Source organism: Amyelois transitella, chromosome 13 (assembly GCF_032362555.1).
Source record: "Amyelois transitella isolate CPQ chromosome 13, ilAmyTran1.1, whole genome shotgun sequence".
Taxonomy (NCBI): domain Eukaryota; kingdom Metazoa; phylum Arthropoda; class Insecta; order Lepidoptera; family Pyralidae; genus Amyelois; species Amyelois transitella.
In genome coordinates, this window is record NC_083516.1 from 9,017,619 (window position 1) to 9,036,237 (window position 18,619).

At 35.9% G+C, this 18,619-nt stretch overlaps 3 protein-coding genes across 5 annotated transcripts in view; 1 reads left to right on the forward strand and 2 right to left on the reverse strand.

Annotated features, from left to right (window-relative positions):
• LOC106139015 (putative inorganic phosphate cotransporter) overlaps positions 1-7,322 on the forward strand; it is a 45,902-nt gene extending 38,580 nt beyond the window's left edge. For both annotated transcript variants that reach the window (XM_013340348.2, XM_013340347.2), the window contains exons 4-11: positions 903-1,032; positions 1,150-1,237; positions 1,604-1,830; positions 2,312-2,461; positions 3,572-3,704; positions 4,119-4,240; positions 4,978-5,097; positions 5,623-7,322. In XM_013340348.2, the coding sequence (XP_013195802.1) occupies positions 903-1,032; positions 1,150-1,237; positions 1,604-1,830; positions 2,312-2,461; positions 3,572-3,704; positions 4,119-4,240; positions 4,978-5,097; positions 5,623-5,838 (1,186 nt within the window). In that variant the 3' untranslated portion in view covers positions 5,839-7,322. The remainder of the gene's footprint in view (positions 1-902; positions 1,033-1,149; positions 1,238-1,603; positions 1,831-2,311; positions 2,462-3,571; positions 3,705-4,118; positions 4,241-4,977; positions 5,098-5,622) is intronic.
• A 97-nt stretch (positions 7,323-7,419) lies between these two features.
• On the reverse strand, positions 7,420-13,117 carry LOC106139011 (DNA-directed RNA polymerase I subunit RPA1). Its single transcript, XM_013340343.2, has 3 exons — positions 12,953-13,117; positions 8,712-12,854; positions 7,420-8,303 (listed from the first exon to the last, which is right to left on the reverse strand). The coding sequence occupies exons 2-3, from the start codon at positions 12,849-12,851 to the stop codon at positions 7,491-7,493; spliced, it is 4,953 nt and encodes a 1,650-aa protein (XP_013195797.1). The 5' UTR covers positions 12,852-12,854; positions 12,953-13,117; the 3' UTR covers positions 7,420-7,490.
• On the reverse strand, positions 13,118-18,478 carry LOC106135800 (uncharacterized). 2 transcript variants are annotated; one of them, XM_060947196.1, is made up of 3 exons: positions 18,143-18,478; positions 13,422-16,010; positions 13,120-13,165 (listed from the first exon to the last, which is right to left on the reverse strand). In XM_060947196.1, exon 2 carries the CDS (start codon positions 15,998-16,000, stop codon positions 13,703-13,705), a length of 2,298 nt encoding a protein of 765 aa, XP_060803179.1. In that variant the 5' UTR covers positions 16,001-16,010; positions 18,143-18,478; the 3' UTR covers positions 13,120-13,165; positions 13,422-13,702. The 2 variants fall into 2 exon arrangements, 1 of the variants encoding a protein (XP_060803179.1); XR_009657111.1 differs by lacking the exon at positions 13,422-16,010 and having other exon boundaries at positions 13,118-13,212.
• Positions 18,479-18,619: the final 141 nt, after the last annotated feature.

Genomic DNA, 18,619 nt, shown 5'->3' on the forward strand with positions numbered 1-18,619 from the left:
TGAAAAGGGCAGGTATTGGTCACGTGGATAAGATTAATAATATGAAGCAAGTTGGATAGACGATAAAGAAACTTTACTTCACATAAAAAGTGTACCCCGCAAGGTATAGACGTGATTTTATTATTATTAATAGATCTAAGTGCATACTTGTACATAATTTTACATGTCTTCCGCAAATCATAGCAACAATATATTGCATACATGTATTATTTTGCATACTTGTGTAGCTAGGAAGGTACTTAAATCATCGTGACATATCGTATAAGTATACCTATTACGCGGATAACACATCTCTATCCATCTTCCAAGATATGTTGTTATAGTCACATAAAAATATTAACGTAATCAACGTTCCTCATTTTACGATAGCTTTCTGGTCGTGTCGTATTTTATTGACTGTTGTTTGTGGTCGTTGTATAAACTCTTGATTATCTCCGTCATTATAGCGTTGGGCTTTATATATTTACAGCTTTAGGTTTCAAACTTTACTAGCTCCGCTGAAGATTGTTTAATATTAGGAGTAGGACTTAGAGGCCCAATCTAACCAATTTTAGCATGCGTAAGGTCATAATTACCTCCGTTATTTAGCAGCGAATTAATTTTCGTTGCAATAAGAAATACAATAGTTTGCATTAACTATTTGAGGTCATTATTAGGTACCTTAGAAGTAGTAGCAGCAAAAACATTTCGTTTTAATGAGAACATAACGATAGCTTACATAATTTTATCTTCTCCTTTTCTCTTCATTAACTCATTGTAATCTGCTTTCTATCAGCCGCCAACTCATTGCATTTCTATAAAAAAACAATACAATAATTTACTTACTTAATTTCATCATCTACTTGTGTAAGATCATCTTTACCCTATCCCCCTGCAGCAAATTCATGAGAACCTCCTTTCAGATACGGAGCCCGCCTGTTCCTAGGGGTTGGTATGCTGGTCAACTCAGTGTTTGGTCTGCTGGTGCCGGTCGCCGCTGAGGCCGGCGTCGAGTGGCTCATCCTAGTCCGGTTCATACAGGGATTAGGAGAGGTAATATATAACTTGAGTCATTGTTAGTTAGAACTTTCAATAGCAATGTAGAAGAAATAGATGCCAGAATAGTGAAGATAATAGAAATGCCTAAGTAAAACAGTTGTTTGTTTGCAGGGTCCTATAGTACCGTGCTCTCACGCTATGCTGGCCAAATGGATCCCGCCCAACGAGAGGAGTCGGATGGGAGCAGCTGTATATGCCGGTTAGAATCAATAGCAATTATTGCATCGAGATTTTAAATTATCAGTAATCATCATGAGTATCAACAATGTTTGAAAATTAATAGTAAATTTTACGACGGTACTTAGGTGAAATTGGGAAAATTGGACTTTAAGTGTTCAGAAGATTAAATGAAACTTACACCAGAACAGTAATGATGATTATCTACCTTCGCAAGCGTGAGCCTGTGCTATAGGGAAAAGTATAACTTTTAGCGGAACCAATGTTTGAATCTCACGAAAGTTCAGATTCCAATAAAAAAATACTACTTACGATACGAGCTACACCTCATATTTTTGTGAACAATTACAAATATGACACGGATTGACGATTTCTTTTCTTTCCGCAGGAGCCCAATTCGGCACGGTAATCTCCATGCCTCTATCTGGTCTCCTCTCCGCCTATGGTTTCTCTGGCGGCTGGCCGTCCATCTTCTACGTGTTCGGTCTCATCGGCACTGTCTGGTGCTTGGCCTTCCTGTTCTTCGTCTCCGAGGATCCAGAGCAGTGCAAGAGTATAAAGGAGACTGAGAAGAAGTATATCCTCAGCTCGCTGTGGGGCAACGCTGGGTCGAGTGTAAGTATTGAATTGTTTGTTTCTTTATTGCATAGAAATTTACACAGTAACAAGACAATAGTACCTACATATTATTAGAATTGAGTATTGTTTCTGTTGTAGTTTTACTCATGTTTGTGGTTGCTACCAATACGAATGAAACTACTTGAATGATTGTTCTCTATTATTTTTTAGATTTTTAATAAATAAAAATCTAAAAAATAATATTTTTATTTAGATTATCATTGAGCCACCTTCTTTTAAAGAAGCAATGTATAACTCAATTATTATGAGTCCTGTTAAATTAAGGTATTTCTTCTTTCATGCTTTTTGTTGAGAGTTCAAACACTAGGTCTGAGTTTTATTATGTCAGCCTCAAGAAATATTAATGGATGAGCTCTTAACTCGCAGAGATTTTTAAATTTCTTTATATTCGTGTTGCCCTAATGATAAAACAGTTCTCTTCCTTCTTCCACTTGTGACATTTAAAATAAAATTTCAGTCACCACCGATCCCATGGAGCAAGATCCTCACGTCGATGCCATTCTGGGCGATCATGTTGGCGCACATGGGACAGAACTACGGGTACGAGACGCTGATGACTGAGCTTCCTACCTTTATGAGACAAGTGCTGCATTTCTCTATCAAGGATGTAAGTAAACACACATGCATACCTTCATACATAAAATCACGTCTAAATCCCTTGCGGGGTAGACAGAGCCAGCAGTCTTTTTAAGACTGATAGGCCACGTTCAGCTGTTTGGCTGAATGGTAGAATCGAGATTAAAATAGTGACAGGTAGCTAGCCCATCGCCATATGTTCAGACGATCTTATTAGTTGTAGATCACTCAACGGTATGAGAGGAATAAACCTTATCTATATAAATTCAAGAGAGCATATCAACCTACCCATTCTTCTATTACCGCGTCATGCAGGCTTACTTAATATGCCGTTGACTGTACCTACGTAACGTAAACTGTTGGTTCTGCTAATAGCAAACTTATTGGCCAACATAGAAAAAACTAAGAATAAACGACTTGAGAAAATCTAATCAAAACTAAACAAATTAAAAAGGTTGATTTTGATTTCACGACCTCCTCGACCTTAAACACTAAAACAACGTGTGAAAGTCCTAAATTCTCAAGCGTAGGTACAGAACATTCGAGCTCGTAATCGTGTCCAGGGTCATAGTTCATTCCGAGTCAATTGGATGATTGAATCACGTTGCGTGTCCTGATATATTGAGTTAGTTTGCTCTGGTAATGTGGCGAATTGGCCAATGTTAGATAATTAGCTTTGGTGGTAGAAGCAAGAAAATTTCACAAGTGGGTCACCATTTGTAAAACTTAGTTCTCATTCATCACCTTTACTTAAAAATGGCATTTCAATGGCAAGGGTCAAGACGGATGCAGTTAACAAAAAAGGGAGGATAAAATTAATGGCATTAGGGTTAATAAAAAGAAATGGATGAGTACAGATCTATTGACAGGTTAATTAGTTATTAGGATAGTTCAGAAAGATTGACGAAAGAGGATTGATATTAGAACGGACCTTGTACGGACCCATCTAAATGCAAGATATACGAGAACTTTAATCTTAAAGAATCAATATTCGTTTCACCTCTCACGGTTCTATTGGAATAGATTCCTATTGAAATAAGTACCTACGTAGCACCTTTGTACTACAATTTTGTGTTAATGCCCCTCCCTGTTCTTTTTCATGGACATAAAAATAAATAATATATTTTAATTGTGTTTACAGAACGGCTTCGTCTCTGCCCTCCCTTACCTGTGCATGTGGCTCTTCTCCATGTTCATCTCCGTGGTGGCTGACTGGATGCTGTCCAGCGGCAGATTGAACCACACCCAAGTCAGGAAGATCATCAACAGTATCGGTGAGAGATTAAACTATTGAAACTAAATTTCATTGATATTGATTAGTTTGTAGAATGCATGGAAAGTGAAGAACAGAGCATATAGATCTGTAATAATACCTATAGCTACTCTGACGGGAAATAGACATGATAGTATGAATTCTTTGATATTCGACCTCCATATTATGTAGTCTAAAACATGAAGACAGAAGAGGGATATCTTGGTGGCAGCGGTGGGATATCAAATTGACATGAGAAACAATAATAACAATAGCATTGACTATTATAAATTGCTCTTCTTTTTACTACGCTTTTATTTTTTAAATAAACACAAATGTACTGAACGGACAATTAAACTTCATGTGTTTTTGGGGATTATTTTTTTAAAATAAATGTATCTATTGCTAATGCAAGGCACGTGACTTTATTTTCCAGGTGAATACGGCCCTGCGATTGGTCTGTTTATAGCCGCCAACACTGGCTGCAACCCCGCCGCCACCGTCGCCATTCTGGCCATCGGTGTCGGACTCAACGGCGGTATATACTCTGGTTTCAAGGTAGGTAACAGATACGAATACGCTTATAAAAGACACTTGAAATAGCTGGTATTCCTAATGAGTTGACAATGTTCATACATATTTAGTTTATTGCGATTGCGAAAGTCACCTCTTTCCTTACCACTTAGGTACACGGGAGAGTTGGCGTAGTTAGTCCTATTTTATAGTGTGTGACATTTATAAATATGTCGGACAGTTAATAATGTCAAATAGATTGCGTGCGCTCATCATAGATTTCGCCTTCTCTTTTCAATCTTCCTACTACTTAATACCAAACCAAGTTCTTCAATAAACAGTAGTTTCAACCAGAGTTAACTGTGAAGTTGACGTTATTATAGAAAATGCTGCAGTGCAGTTTGTTACCGCTTCTTCTGCACTGACGTTTCGGAACTAAGTTTTAAGTAATTTATTTGACGTCAACTAATGTTGTCAAATCAAAAGATTTATTAGAATTACTAAATGATGTTTGAAATGTCCCTTAAAATTCGCGTGTAAAAGCGACAAGGCAAGCGGCGTCTACATAAATAAATTTGTAGTTTTATACCTACATGTTACCAGTGTTCAAAGTTCAAATTTTTGACATGTTTGACTTTTATTTTTTATTTATTTTTTTTATTCACAATATTCATTATGAACTTAAAACAATATTCCGCAAAACTGTTTTCACAGTTTGACTGCGGTCAGTCTCATTTCAAGTTATTAATTTAACACAATAAATAAAACTTTATATTGTTTAGGTGAACCACTTGGACCTGTCGCCGCGTTTCGCCGGCATCCTGATGTCGTTCACAAACTGCCTCGCCAACCTCACGGGGCTCTTAGCGCCCATCGTGGCCGGATACATCATCGAGGGAAGGGTCAGTACTAAACCTTTAAATATAGAAATCTTTTATCTCTACTCTTAACAGGAAATCTCATTCTTCTTTTCGCGAAGAGACCGCGTGGGTTTGAGTTGTTTCATGTCCGTAACATACCAGATGCATGTAAGATAGTCGCCTAAGCTGGTACTGGTGATAATCTGAGGAACAAATGCTGCCTTCGACAGTCTCAGATAGAAGGAAATAGGCTGAAAAAGGCCAAATTTATGCTGTTGAAGATAATATGCCAATGAACTCGAAACTGAGGATGCCAATGCCCGGAAAAAGAGTATAGAGAAAAGTCGGAGTAGAACGATGGCCGAGGATGTAACTAAGATGACACTTGAAAATGAGAGTGAGAGCAAATATCATCGATCACTTGAAGCCATTACGTTATTATGAAGCCCGAAAATATAATATAGCTAGTAATTATTCACACAACTCTTGTCAAATTGATGACGCATTTGCCCATTCCAATAAAAAATTACCCAAAATTCCAGAATTTTATTCGATGTTTTTTTACAGCCTACGCAAGCACAGTGGAGAATAGTATTCTACATCGCTGGCGGTGTCTACATCTTCTGTGCAACTTTCTACAATATCTTCGGTTCGGGCCAAAGGCAAGAATGGGACAATCCTGCACAAGACGAAGCGATCGCCAAAAAGGCAGCCGACAAGAAGGCCGCCAAAATCGAGAAAAAGGCGGCAAAGAATCAAAATCTGGCGGAAACGGCCCAATAACGAGCATTAAAAAGTTTGTAACGCTTTACGAACATAATATCTGGCAGTTAACATTTTTGAAAGTAAAATAAGGTTTTTTTTAATGCGATTAAATTTTTAAATGAGTCATGTTTCATTTCATTATGGTTGTGTAATTTTGTTTGTTTAGCGTTAGAAATCCGATTGGAGATCTTTTATAGTGGGCGAGGAATAAAATAGTTGTATATATTTGTTTAAGATATTTTACTATTTCCTTTTGTCTTCTATTAAAATGTAAGTGCATAAATTTATTTAAAAAAAAAATATTTGCAGATTCAAAGATCGTATAATTGAATAGGACGTCTGGTAACTAGGTTTAAATTCTATACATTTTAATCTTCATTTAAAAAAGCGCACATCATCGGGCTGTGATAAACTTCTTAAAGTTGGCAGCGACACTCCAATCGGATGACTTTTCAATGACTCGTTTATTCTATATTGTATAATTATATATTTCTATTACCATAAAAGTATTGTCTTTTAATTTAAGTTAAGCCATTTATGTGATGAACGAAAGAAAAATTTCGGGTCCAAGGGTAAAAAAATGTTACCGTCCAGTGACTATAAAAAGCAAGTGTCATTTATTTTTTGTCGTAATAGTGCCATTGTTTCAGAATTTGCATTTGAAAAGTTGCATTATTAACTCGAATAGCCGACAAATTGTTAAATTTTAAACTTACCAATACTTATCATTTTCATAGACTAAATTACGATGCTCAATAAAAAATATGAAGATTGTACAAGGCCCAAGGCCCAAATGAAAAAAAAAATTGTCTATGTGTGATTTAGTGCCAAACGGTAATATTTTTTGTGTTGTTATTATTTTCGCTCGAAGCGATTTGTTGCATTAGATAAGAATTTTAAATGTTTTATTTGATTAAGACTACTATTTATGGAATTAGTTGTAGTTCATGTGACGTCATCAGGCGCTATGAGCCCAGGAGCTTATGTGATCATTCTGTTATAAGTTAGATTGTAGTATGTAGTACCTAATTTTTAAAAAATACCATAGACAATTATGCTGAGAAATATGGTTAAATAAATTTTCTCAAGTTAATGTTATTATTCAAAATCCAATTTAATAAACCTGAGCCGATAGAAAGGAAAGCAGGACCATATAACGTAAAAAAACATATTCCATAATACAGTAATGTTTATTTGAGTATGAGTTGACGCGAATCATATAAGCACTTTCTTTCAATTTAAAAAAAGTTGTGTGGCCAGCCTTATTTTGTCTATGGAAATAGTGTAATGAGCTTCCTATTTACTAAAATTATTCATTAACAAACTTGAAATTAAGTAATGTAATTACTGCAGACGATATAAGTGTGCCTTAGTCGAGAATCGAACAGCGTTGAACACCTTCAGCCAAAATTTTTATAAAAAACTCATTTTGAGTGCCGCTTTTGTTTAAGCGCTCTTGTAAGATGTAAATAAAAGTTGTAATACAGAAATATTAGAGAACATTATGTAGTTTGATTTAATTCCTTTGGGCCAGTCACCTCTGTCACTCACTCACAAAAATATTTTGAATATACCTTTTTTTAAAATAAAACGAATATATATTTTTTTACTTTTAATTCTAATCACAGTTGGTCCATAAAAAATATAAATATAGTATCATGAATTCACACTCACTTAATTTCACTACAATGCTGCAAGCTAAAGGAACCGGTTCCATATCTGCAAGGTTGTCCTACCATCAGGCAACTGGACGCCGAACGTATATTATCCTTCTTCGCATTCAAAACTGCTTCTTTCAAGAATATCAGGGACGACTCGAATGACATCTGCTGTAGTGGAGAAGAAGATGCCTCCATTCCTTTTCTACTCATCGGCTCAAAAACCCCATTGAACGTCATATAATCTGCTATCAACGACAAATGTCTCGGATCAACAGCAATCCCATAAACATTGAATACATTCTGTATTTCCTTTATAATCACTTTGTTCGCTGCTTCTATGCCGTACGTGTTCGCGATCGCATGTATGTCATTACTGTACAACTTATTCAAATCTAGCAAATCGTTGTATTTGAACATCTGTAGAATGTTAATACCTTCTGTTTTGATATAAAGCATATTTTTCTCTTTGTTCGTTATAGCTCTTTTGATGTTTTTGACCTCATGGATTATTGATTTGGTGGCCGCATCGCGCACTGCTTGGGACAAATCAACTCTTAAGAAGGCGATAGGAAACATAACTGTTAGTTCGCACCAGAGGTGATTCTTCGTGTCGTACGAATAATTTTTCGCCTCCTTGATACTGTTCACAACGTCGCTCATAACTTTTAGTTCTTTAGCGGTGATATCGAGTTCTGATGGTTTTTCTTCAATATTTTCAGTTGGTTCGTCGACCAACTCCGCTTCGTCGTCAGATTTTTCTTCTTCTCCCGATTCAGGATCTTCATATTCTTGTTCTTCATTTCTCTTCTTCCTTATTTTAGTCTGAAAGTTGTCAAATATATTCTGGTTAATGCTAAATAGTCAGATATTGGCAAAGAAGCTAGTTTGTATAGATATGGATTATTGACTTCCACCAAATGCAGGGCTGTGGTATCAATACCACAGCCTCAAGGTATGTCTCGAAGGACTATGATGAAACTATTGATGATATAATTAATACATATTATAAATGATGTAATAAAATAAATAATGATGACATTATTTCAAAATTAATATTAACTACGCCCACGAACACCGTGCCTGCTACGGCTTATCCCGTGGTAAATACATATGAAACACCTGCAGATAATTTTCATGAATGGTTCAGTTTTTCCAAAAATTAACCCATAATAAAACTTACAATATCTTAGATAGGATACTTAATAAATATTAACAATGCAATAAACTTACATCAGTATTATCATCATCTTCATTAGGAGCCTCGTCATCCGAGCTGTCGTCGTCAACGTTGACTTTCTCAGTCGGCGCGTTCACTTCTCCATCTTCATCATCACTAGCCGCCGCCTTACGTCGCTCTTTCTTCTTCTCCGAAGCCCACACAATACCAGCACTCGCTTTCGCCTGCTTTTTAACAATCGAGAACATCTCAGCGAAAAATTTGTTCTCCATGTGCTTTATAATTTGAGGCGGTTTTACCGCATACTGAGAGCGATATTGAGAGTGTGGCAAAAACGTAAACTTCATAGTCGTTTTCAACTGCCTCTCTGGCCGAGTTACTAATTCACATTCTACGTCCACTTTCTCTAAAACGTCCGCGACAGTTACCCTGTTCAGTTTCTGTCTCAGTCGCTCCGCTTTTTTCTCCACGTTCTGAATGTCGCTTCTGAGAGGAATGTCCATGTTCGGAGTTTTAAGTTTAGCAGATGCAGTCATCAGGATTTCTCTAAGACGTGGGATACCTAAGGTCACGTTCATGTCACCCCGACCGGCGAAATGGAAAGTATTCAGTGTCATCTGAGTGGAAGGCTCTCCAATAGATTGTGCAGCTAACAACCCCACAGGCTCACCCGGCGCTGCCATTGATGCTAAGTATTTAGCATTCATCACTTCGACAAATTTTTCTTTATCAGTACAAACGTCGTACATATTTACTTGACGATTCTTCAGATAACTTTGTATTATACCGTCCAATTGTTCTGTTATTACACCAAGTTTATAATCTGGGGCATATTTGCCAGGTATTGGGTCAGGGCAAGACTTTGGTTCATACTGTTTTCTATCTTCTTCTTCTAGTGACCTCCACATTTTCTCCAACTCCCAATAATAAGGATCTCTGGTTTGATCTGTTGGTTTATCATAAAGCTTAATATCTTGTTTAGCTTGCGCACAGAATCTTATAAAGCCACTGGCTCTTTCTTTCCGTAGGGGATCGCCAAATTTCTTTTTCCATTTCTTTAACGACTTATTGGCTTTTTTTATGGATTTTGGATCTGCTTCTTCTTTAAGCATATCTATAGCAGAATCCGCAATAACAGCGCCCGAATTTTCATCAAGGAATTTCAGTTGTTCTGGTTTTAAGTATTGACATTTCAAAACATCAAGACCATCTTCTCCATAAGCATACTGAATGACACTGCCATCGGAATCACGGACTGTATGATCGTACCCTACGCTCAAGCTTTCAAGATGCTTGATCAAACATCTTTGTAAATAACCTGAGCGACTTGTTTTTACGGCTGTATCAATAAGACCTTCACGACCTGCCATACAGTGGAAAAAGAATTCTTGGGGTTGAATTCCAGTCATGAAACGACCGTCAATAAATCCGCCGGCCCTGGGTGAAACGTCGTAAGGTGGGAAACTAGGTAAGGAGCGTCCCGATATCATAAGCGGCGGCCTTTTCCCTTCTAATTCAATTTGACCTAACAAGCAAGAAATCTGCATAGTATTTACAGTGGAACCTTTGGCACCAGATTGAACCATTAACTGAAGGTTGTTGTATGGAAATTTTTCAAGTAATCCTTCAGAGAGACAAACTTTATTAATATTATTTGTGTAAGAGTCAAGCATTGTTTTGTATTGTCTGTCCAAATTCGCTCTAAACTTCGGATCTTTAGTATGCATTTCTTCAATTATATTTTTTAATTTGCCCTCATCTACATCCAGGGGAAGATCAGTAGCTTTGATAGCAGCAACTCTCCCAGAGTCTCTAACTGAGCGAATATAATCATCTCTTTTAAGATCAGATTCATCAACAACTAAAATATCTTTTACACCAAGGGTAAATCCTATCCATTGAAGATAAAATGTAAATACTTTTGAAAAAGAACTTAGCAGTGCACTAGAGCTATCTCCTCCATACAGTTCATACATACAATGCACCAAACCATAAGGTGTAGCACCATAGTGTGTTTTATCTAACACTCCACACAGTAATTCTCCATTTCTGATAATAACTTCAGCTTCAGACATGTCATTTTCTTTAATGAAAGGTGTACCACCAGCTTTCCAAGGTCTTGGTTTTTCCTTCAACCATGCCTTAGAGCTAATTTTTGCTTTTCCAGATATTGAAAGGTATTTCTTACCTTTTGGTATACTGTTGATGATAATCGTAGATAGTACTTGTTTACCCGACCACAGCTGTCTTGGTTTAAGAATTGTTGGGGGAAGGAGTTTTATTTCACCTCTGTGGTTAGTCAGAGCTTGAAATACTAACTGTTGATAATCTGTTTTAGAAAAAAATACACCTCTTAAAGACATTCTTACTCCTGATATTACATGATCTTGTATCAAACCACTCAATGGCGTACCATCCTTCGGTACAAGGTACTGCTTTCTTACAGACATGATATTATATGCTTCACTTCTTGCTATCTCATTCTGAGGGAAGTGAGCATTCATTTCATCACCATCAAAGTCAGCATTGTATGATTTACAATTTGCATAATGCAATCTTAGGGTCTTTTCTCCTTTCAGAATTCTAGCTCGGTGAGCCATCATACTGGGTTTATGTAAAGAAGGTTGACGATTCAATATCATGACATCTCCATTAATTAAGTGCCTATGTACAATCTTTAAGCCAGATGTTTTGTACTCGTCAGGAGTAAGCAGTCTCTTAGCAAGGCTTTTCCTTTTTTGAATTGAATCAGCTGGAATCCTTATTGTTCTGCCATTTTCTATTTCTAATTTTTCAGCACCTGGGTGCACATTAGGCCCATTAATAACCATTTTTCTAAGTTCATCAACATTAAATTCAGTTACTGGTACAGGATATGTGAGCTTTTTGGCAAAAGCATCCGGGACTCCTATTTCATCAATGTCCACATTTGGATCTGGTGTAATTACTGATCGGGCAGCAAAATTTACTCTTTTACCCATCATGTGCATCCTAATAACACCAGTTTTCTTCTCAAGAATCTGCTTCAACCCTAAACTGGTGAACCCTTGAGAATCACAGCTGAGAAGGTTATTGACACTTTTTTGAAGATCTTGCCACCCATTGTGCAATTTTTCAGCTGGAGTAGCACCACTTATGCTAGTATAAGCAAATCTAGGTTTGCTATCTAGTTCATCAATCGCTTTCTTTTGGTCTTCCGATGCTAAAACATGTAATACAGACCTTACGCCAAAAGCATGTGCTAATATAGCTTTATAAACATTTGTTTGTGCATGCTCAGTCAATTCTCCTTGTAGAACATTACATGGTCTGACACAAGGTGGAAGTACTGGAATCAAGGTCATAAAAAATATATCAGTCATTGGTTGGCAGTTTGACATGTTGAGGACTGGGAGGCAGTGACGTAAGATGTCACCATCATTTTCAGCAATGTTAGTGCAATACTTTTTTATTTCATCCGGCATTAATATTTTTATTCCCTTCCCCACTATACCTTCAGCACTCAAATTATACATGAGCTTTCCCTCAGATGTAGTGACCTTTATTAGTTTGTTCTGGCAGTATACACATCTTTTGGCGATATTGATAGATTTAAAATAACCATTTAATATTCTTGATCTCAGTTTGTCTGTATTCTTGTTATGGAAAACCTCAGTTATTGCATCTGTCTTTTTCAATAATTTCTTATATTTTTTTATGACTTTAGTCGTCTTTTGTTCACGAGTCTCTGTGTCGACTTTAAATACTTCTCCAGAAAAGTTTTCCAAATCTAACGCAGCTGTAACATGACCAGCATCAATGAGCTGTAACTGCAGCTTCAACAGAAATTTCATTTTATCGTCCATTTGAATTTTAAAACACTTGAGGCAGCTTATCCTGAATATAGTGTAAATGCTTTTCAAAAACAAAGGATTGATAACAACTACAGGTAGTTCTATATGTCCAAAATGTCCAGCACAGTGTAGTAATGGATTTTCACAGGTGGCACATAAGTCCAATCTCTCCCTGACAGGACCTAAATGCGAGTCATACAAACCTCCCGGCGTGGGGTTTCCCATTGCATCAAAGGAATTAATGTTAGTGATCTTGACCACACTAAGCTTCCTTATTTCTTCGTCAGTATACATCAGAAACTGAACGGAATCAGGGTCAACCGAGTTCAAACCAGCAAGGGCTGACGGCTTCGGAGCCATGATCTGAAATTAAGATTTTTTTATCATTTTGATAAGCAATGAGGTTAGACATATGGTTATCTTGTTGCATTTAAGTAGTTTGAATGGACATAAGTACTTACGTTTATGTAATAAGGATAAAATGATATAAGGAAAAAAAAAATATATATATATGAAATATTTCTGGTACAAGTTAATCTATAAATCCTCTTTAAATTAAATCACATGCTTTCGGCTTTAATTTTGTATTTACGATCGCAACTTTGATTGACATGCAGTATGCAGAAATGAACAGTGTTGCCAGTATGATTTCCCAAAAAAGGACTGTTGACTTTCTGAAAAAGTACGGTTTTCAACTTCAAGGTACGGTTGGGTCGGGATTCTGCAAAAACTAGATTTTTTTCCTTCGAGTTGGCTGTCTGCGACCATAGGTTAGAAAAAAGCGATATAATATAATTGATTTACAAATGAATTTGTTCGATATTGGCAATCGGTAATAATATTCTACTTTATTATCTAGTTCTTGCAGAAGTATCCGTATGGTTTTGCTGAAATGTTGAAAAATGCTCGTAAAATAATAATTTAACTTACCACGAGTTTATAAATAAATAACTTGCTAATACATGCTTGAAGCTTCAATAGTTTGGATATGTTTCATTCTGTCTGTAGACATGCTTTACTTCATTCCAAAATACGTAACTTAGCCTGCACCCATGCTCAATGCAAGTTAATAGTTTTCATTTCAATCTACAAAATTGGTAATATTTCTCTACAGATACAATAAACATTTATTTAGGTATGTCGAAATCATGAGTTTTTAAAGTTTACAAAAGAGGTAATTTCATGTTGTATCACTTCACTACTAAATCACATTAATTTGAGTACTGTATCTTCTTATTTAACATAAAAGTGCTGGGTTCAAAATTTTTTATACCACCTTGTTGTTGTATAGATGAACTAGTAGCCATTAATGCGGCAATAGTTTCGGTATTGAGGCGATTCCGATGTTCAGTCTTTATCAGCTTTAGTTTGCTAAATACTCTTTCCACTGAGGCATTAGAAAAAGGCAAAATTAAAAGAAATCCTATCAGAATTTTTAAATTTTTGAATTTTTCTGTGCCACCAATGTCTTTTAATTTAAACACTTTTGTCCAAAAATCAGCAGCATTCATTTGAATCGATATACTGTCGTCCAAACTTGTCAGATCTAATAAACAGTACTCCCGCCATTCGTTTATTAATGCATTTTTATTCAGATATGTGGGGGCTAAAAAAGGAAATCTGTTTAAAATTGAATTTATCATTTGTGGATCAAAGGATTTCATAATTTTTGGTTGGACTATTTGGATTATGTCATAAATTGGGTCTGTAAATATAAATCTTTGTTTTATTTGTTCTATAACTTCAACATAAAATGCCAGGCAATCTAGTTTGAATCTTTCCAGGTCCTCTTTTCTAACCTCATTTTCAACCTCGTTGAGGCTTGAGTTCACAAGAACACCAAGGTACAAATTTTCCAAAGGCAAGTACAACCTTGGGTTTTTATGTTCGATCTCTAGAGGAGGCGTGTTTTTGACGTGATGTAAATCAATGAAGTTACTTGCAATGGTGCGGATGAGCCCTTCTACGGCTGGTTTCAGTTTATGAAGTAATGGCGATTCAGACTGAAAAGTAATATTGAAGTCATTTAACAGGTCTAGCACATATGCCATGAATTCGAGATAAAATTTTGTAAACTGGTTACGCAAACTGGAAATGATACTTTCAGTTATTCTGGATGGATCTTCCACAATTTCAAGTCTGAAATAGGCTTCCAGGGCAGGATACTGTTCCAGCGTTCGGTCGACACATGCCTTCAAAGAAAGCCACCGAGTTGTTGCCGGCAAAAGAATCTGATGAATTTCTGTTTGGTAGAAGCGTTGCATTTCTGCAAGCTTCTGTTGTCGATTGTGGCTGCGGCTGAAATGGGAACCAATGTTCCGTAACATATCTTCTACTGATTTTGGCAGTTTTAGACAAGCCTTAGAGGCAGCCAAATGAATCATATGGCAAGAGCAGCGGACACACACTATGTTAGGAAGTCTTTCTTTCAATTTGGCGAACACAGAATTATATTCACCCACCATTACGTTCGTCGTGTCTGAAGAAAATCCCACTAAGTTTTCTAGTGGGATTTTTTTAGTTTCAACGCTCTGTATTAATGCGTTATACAAGTCATCAGCCGTACCTGAAGCCATTTCCAGCAAATCGAAGAATTCTGTTTCTATTTTAAATTCTTTGTTACAATATATTACTGTCATCGCACATTGTTTTTTTGTTCCAACATCAGTTGTTTCATCCATTATTAGGCAAAAGAAATTACCGAGTTGTTTTAAATAATCATGCAAAGTACTTCGAAGACTGGGCCCTAAAATTTGTGTTACAACTGCTGTTGCTTTTGTACGACCCATCTTCATCTTCTGAGCAATTTTCGAATCAGGGCAAATGTCCGCTATTAAGCTAACTAGAGTGTCTGATAAGAGGAATGGTAAATTATTTGTAGCCAGCATTGCAGCAATTTTAAGTTCACCTCTTTTTGCTGAGAGATCTTCATCTGATGGTTTTAATGATTCTTTAATATTTGATGTGGATTTAATCGCTTTCATTATTGATTTGTGTTTATCAGTTTCAGAGTGCCGTATCAAGTGCGGCTTGTGGTTGGGTAACGTAGTTTGACAGTATTTGCATTTTGCACTGATTGTGCCTTTAACTGTGTCTGAAACTAGCCACTCTGAGAGTTCTTTAATTTCCAACCATTTCTCGCTAAAAACATATAAATGTTTTTCAGTCTTATCCGATGCTTTTTTAGATTTGGTTGGAATAATTTTTTTATGCTCGTCATTACTTGTTGCTATCTGGATTCCTTCATTTTCGTTACAAGTATCAAGTAAGGCTTGTGGTTTTTTTTTGTAAGATGGATTTGATTTGTCTAGCAGACTGAAACCGTTGGAATGATTTGATTCTTGTGGCTGGGTAGGTTTTGTTAGTGCGTCAGTACATGAAGGGCCAGGTATGCTAGGACTTAAACATTTCTTCTTAGTTGAATGATCAGGTTTAGTAGTCTGGTTACTATTTTGAGAGCTGTTATTATCAGGAGGGCTACGTTTTCGCTTCGTTATAAATCTGTCCATTTTCCAACACCTGCGTTTAGACAAAAAACATGCCATCCATCACACACAGCTCCATGCAAAGGTACGGTAAGGTACGGATATATAGTTTAGTTTGAAAGGGACATTAAATAGAAACAATATAAATATATAAGCTACTAGCTTCCGCCCGCGGCTCCGCCCGCGTTAAAAGTATCCTATTACCCAAGTCAGCTCCTACCCTGTCTGTATACCAAGTTTCATCTAAATCCGTTAAGTAGTTTCAGCGTGATTGACGGACAAACATCCAAACAAACAAACTTTCACATTTATAATATTAGTGTGATATAAGCATGTGACGGCGCCATGTGTTCATGAAAGTTCTAACAATTTAAATAACTTAGATTTTCAATTGTCTTCATTTCTATCTGATTCATTGTGTTCTGTGCATTCCGCAAACTTTTACTTTGACCGTTTACAGAGTATATACGTTCACAATATTAATAATTTTCTTATTAAAAATGTAGGTAAGTATAGGTAGAAAAGAAAGTTATGAAACAAAAATATTGAAACAAAGTATAATTTCGTATTATTGAATATCAAATATTAGAATCACATGCATTCATACAATTGGCTACGTGCCAGCCTTCGGAAAAATATTTACAAAAAAATATTCATTACTTTAAATTCGCGCGAAAACAGCCGGTCACGTCACATTACAATTTCTCGCCAATCAGTGAACGCTGTTTGAAACTGACAGGTGACGTTTTGCTTGACATTTTCTGTGAGATGTATGTGACGTATCACAATATATCCACAGATAAAAAAGACAAATCTATTTTGCGAAAATAAAATATTTAAAATTTCTTATAAAGCGATATCTATTGTGCCATTATTCTTTGGTTACAAGCTATCTCAAGTATCATATTTAACATATTTGATGTTTCATCGTTACAACTATCAAATAGCCAATTACTTAAATGAATTTATGTGATATACGTAAATACTCCGGAATTTTCTAAATTCGGTTGTTAATTCACAAGATGGCAACCCCAACAAAACATTAAAAAAACAGGATTTTTAGCATCAAACTTATCTGTTTCATTTTGACGCTAGTGGTGATTATTAATTTTATATGTCGACCAGAAATATAGCAGACTTTGCCACACTGCGGATAAAAAAAGCAACAAAAAAAAAAATAACTGGCAACAAGGCTAAAAAAAAATGTTACCATAACCCGACAATATTCAGTAATCAGTGTTGCTCTATGGTCTTGCTTGTTCTTACATCTTCTAAAATAAGTCTGATTATATTTGACAATTTGACAGTTTACTCAATATGACATACCTATTTGGTGTTGCTTTGCTAAAAAAGGACTGATATAAAATATATATTTACGAAAATGAACACTATTTTAATCAACAGTTTTGGCTACTCAAAAATTTCATTGAAACACTTATATTTTTATGGTATTTTAACAATTGTTAAGTCAACAAATAACAATCGCATTAATTTCTTTGCATGTATTTTTAAATCAAAAAGAAAATATAAATTTATATTTCGCTTTTTTATTTTTTATGGTAACCCTGAAAATCATATCATGTCATGGCGTCGGATGATTTAGCATCTTTTTAGCATTTAATGTTTTTTATAGCATATGTTATATAAAAACAATTCCAAATTTACAAAGTTAAATAATCTTAGCAAATTCTAATTTGTCTCACATAGCCAAATCGCCTCTATCGTGACTATGAAGTCGCCCTATTAAAAAGGGACAGCCGGCCCCCGTACTACCTATCTCGCTCGGGTCGTTTTTTCGCTAGGTATCTATCAGTTATCAATCCTGTTTAGGGTATAATGTTATTGTGTAAAATGCATAATTAGCGCCCTCGTTGACAGGTCTGCAATATTTCTGGTCGACCTATAAATAATTTATTATATCAAACGTCCAAGGCGATTAAATATAGTTCTACCCTTGACCATCAGATCGGAACAGATAGTTTGCAAAATTTTAAGTTGTTTGTCAGTATCTATTTAATAAGAATGAATGAAGAGCAATAAACCACACCTTGGCTGTGGTGATAAGAAAAGAAATAGCATTGTCATTTAGTCACACAACTTTGCCTTCTTGCCATGCAAACAAAAATCATGCATGAAAAATGCAAACCATCATCAACATCAACTTACCTTGACTTAACTTTTCTTCCGTCTCGAGATTCGTATTGTTTTCTCAATCAGTTATGTGATTATCCGAACAACAGAACACAGTACTTTATATTAAAACCAAATTCTAATCATACTTGTGAAAATAAGTTATTTTTAAATATTTAGTTCGATCTCGGTTTCAGATTGACTATTTGACATTTGGTGATAGTCCCGCCAATTCTTTGAGTCCTGCAGACCGCAGACTATATTTTGTTTTTTTTTTTAAGTTCATCGTTTCTTAGTAAGAAAGGCAATGAATGTAATCCAAACAGCTAAGTCTTATTTGTTTGGAAGAAAAAAGTTTTTTGAACACAAATTCAGAATGTTGAGCAAAACATAAAAAGGCGATTTTTTATTGTTTTTTACCCTTTGTAGGTGTAGTGAAAAATAAACTACTAATATGGAAAAGGTACGAAAAAGGTACGGTCTGCACTGAGGTACGATAGTGGTACGGTTGTG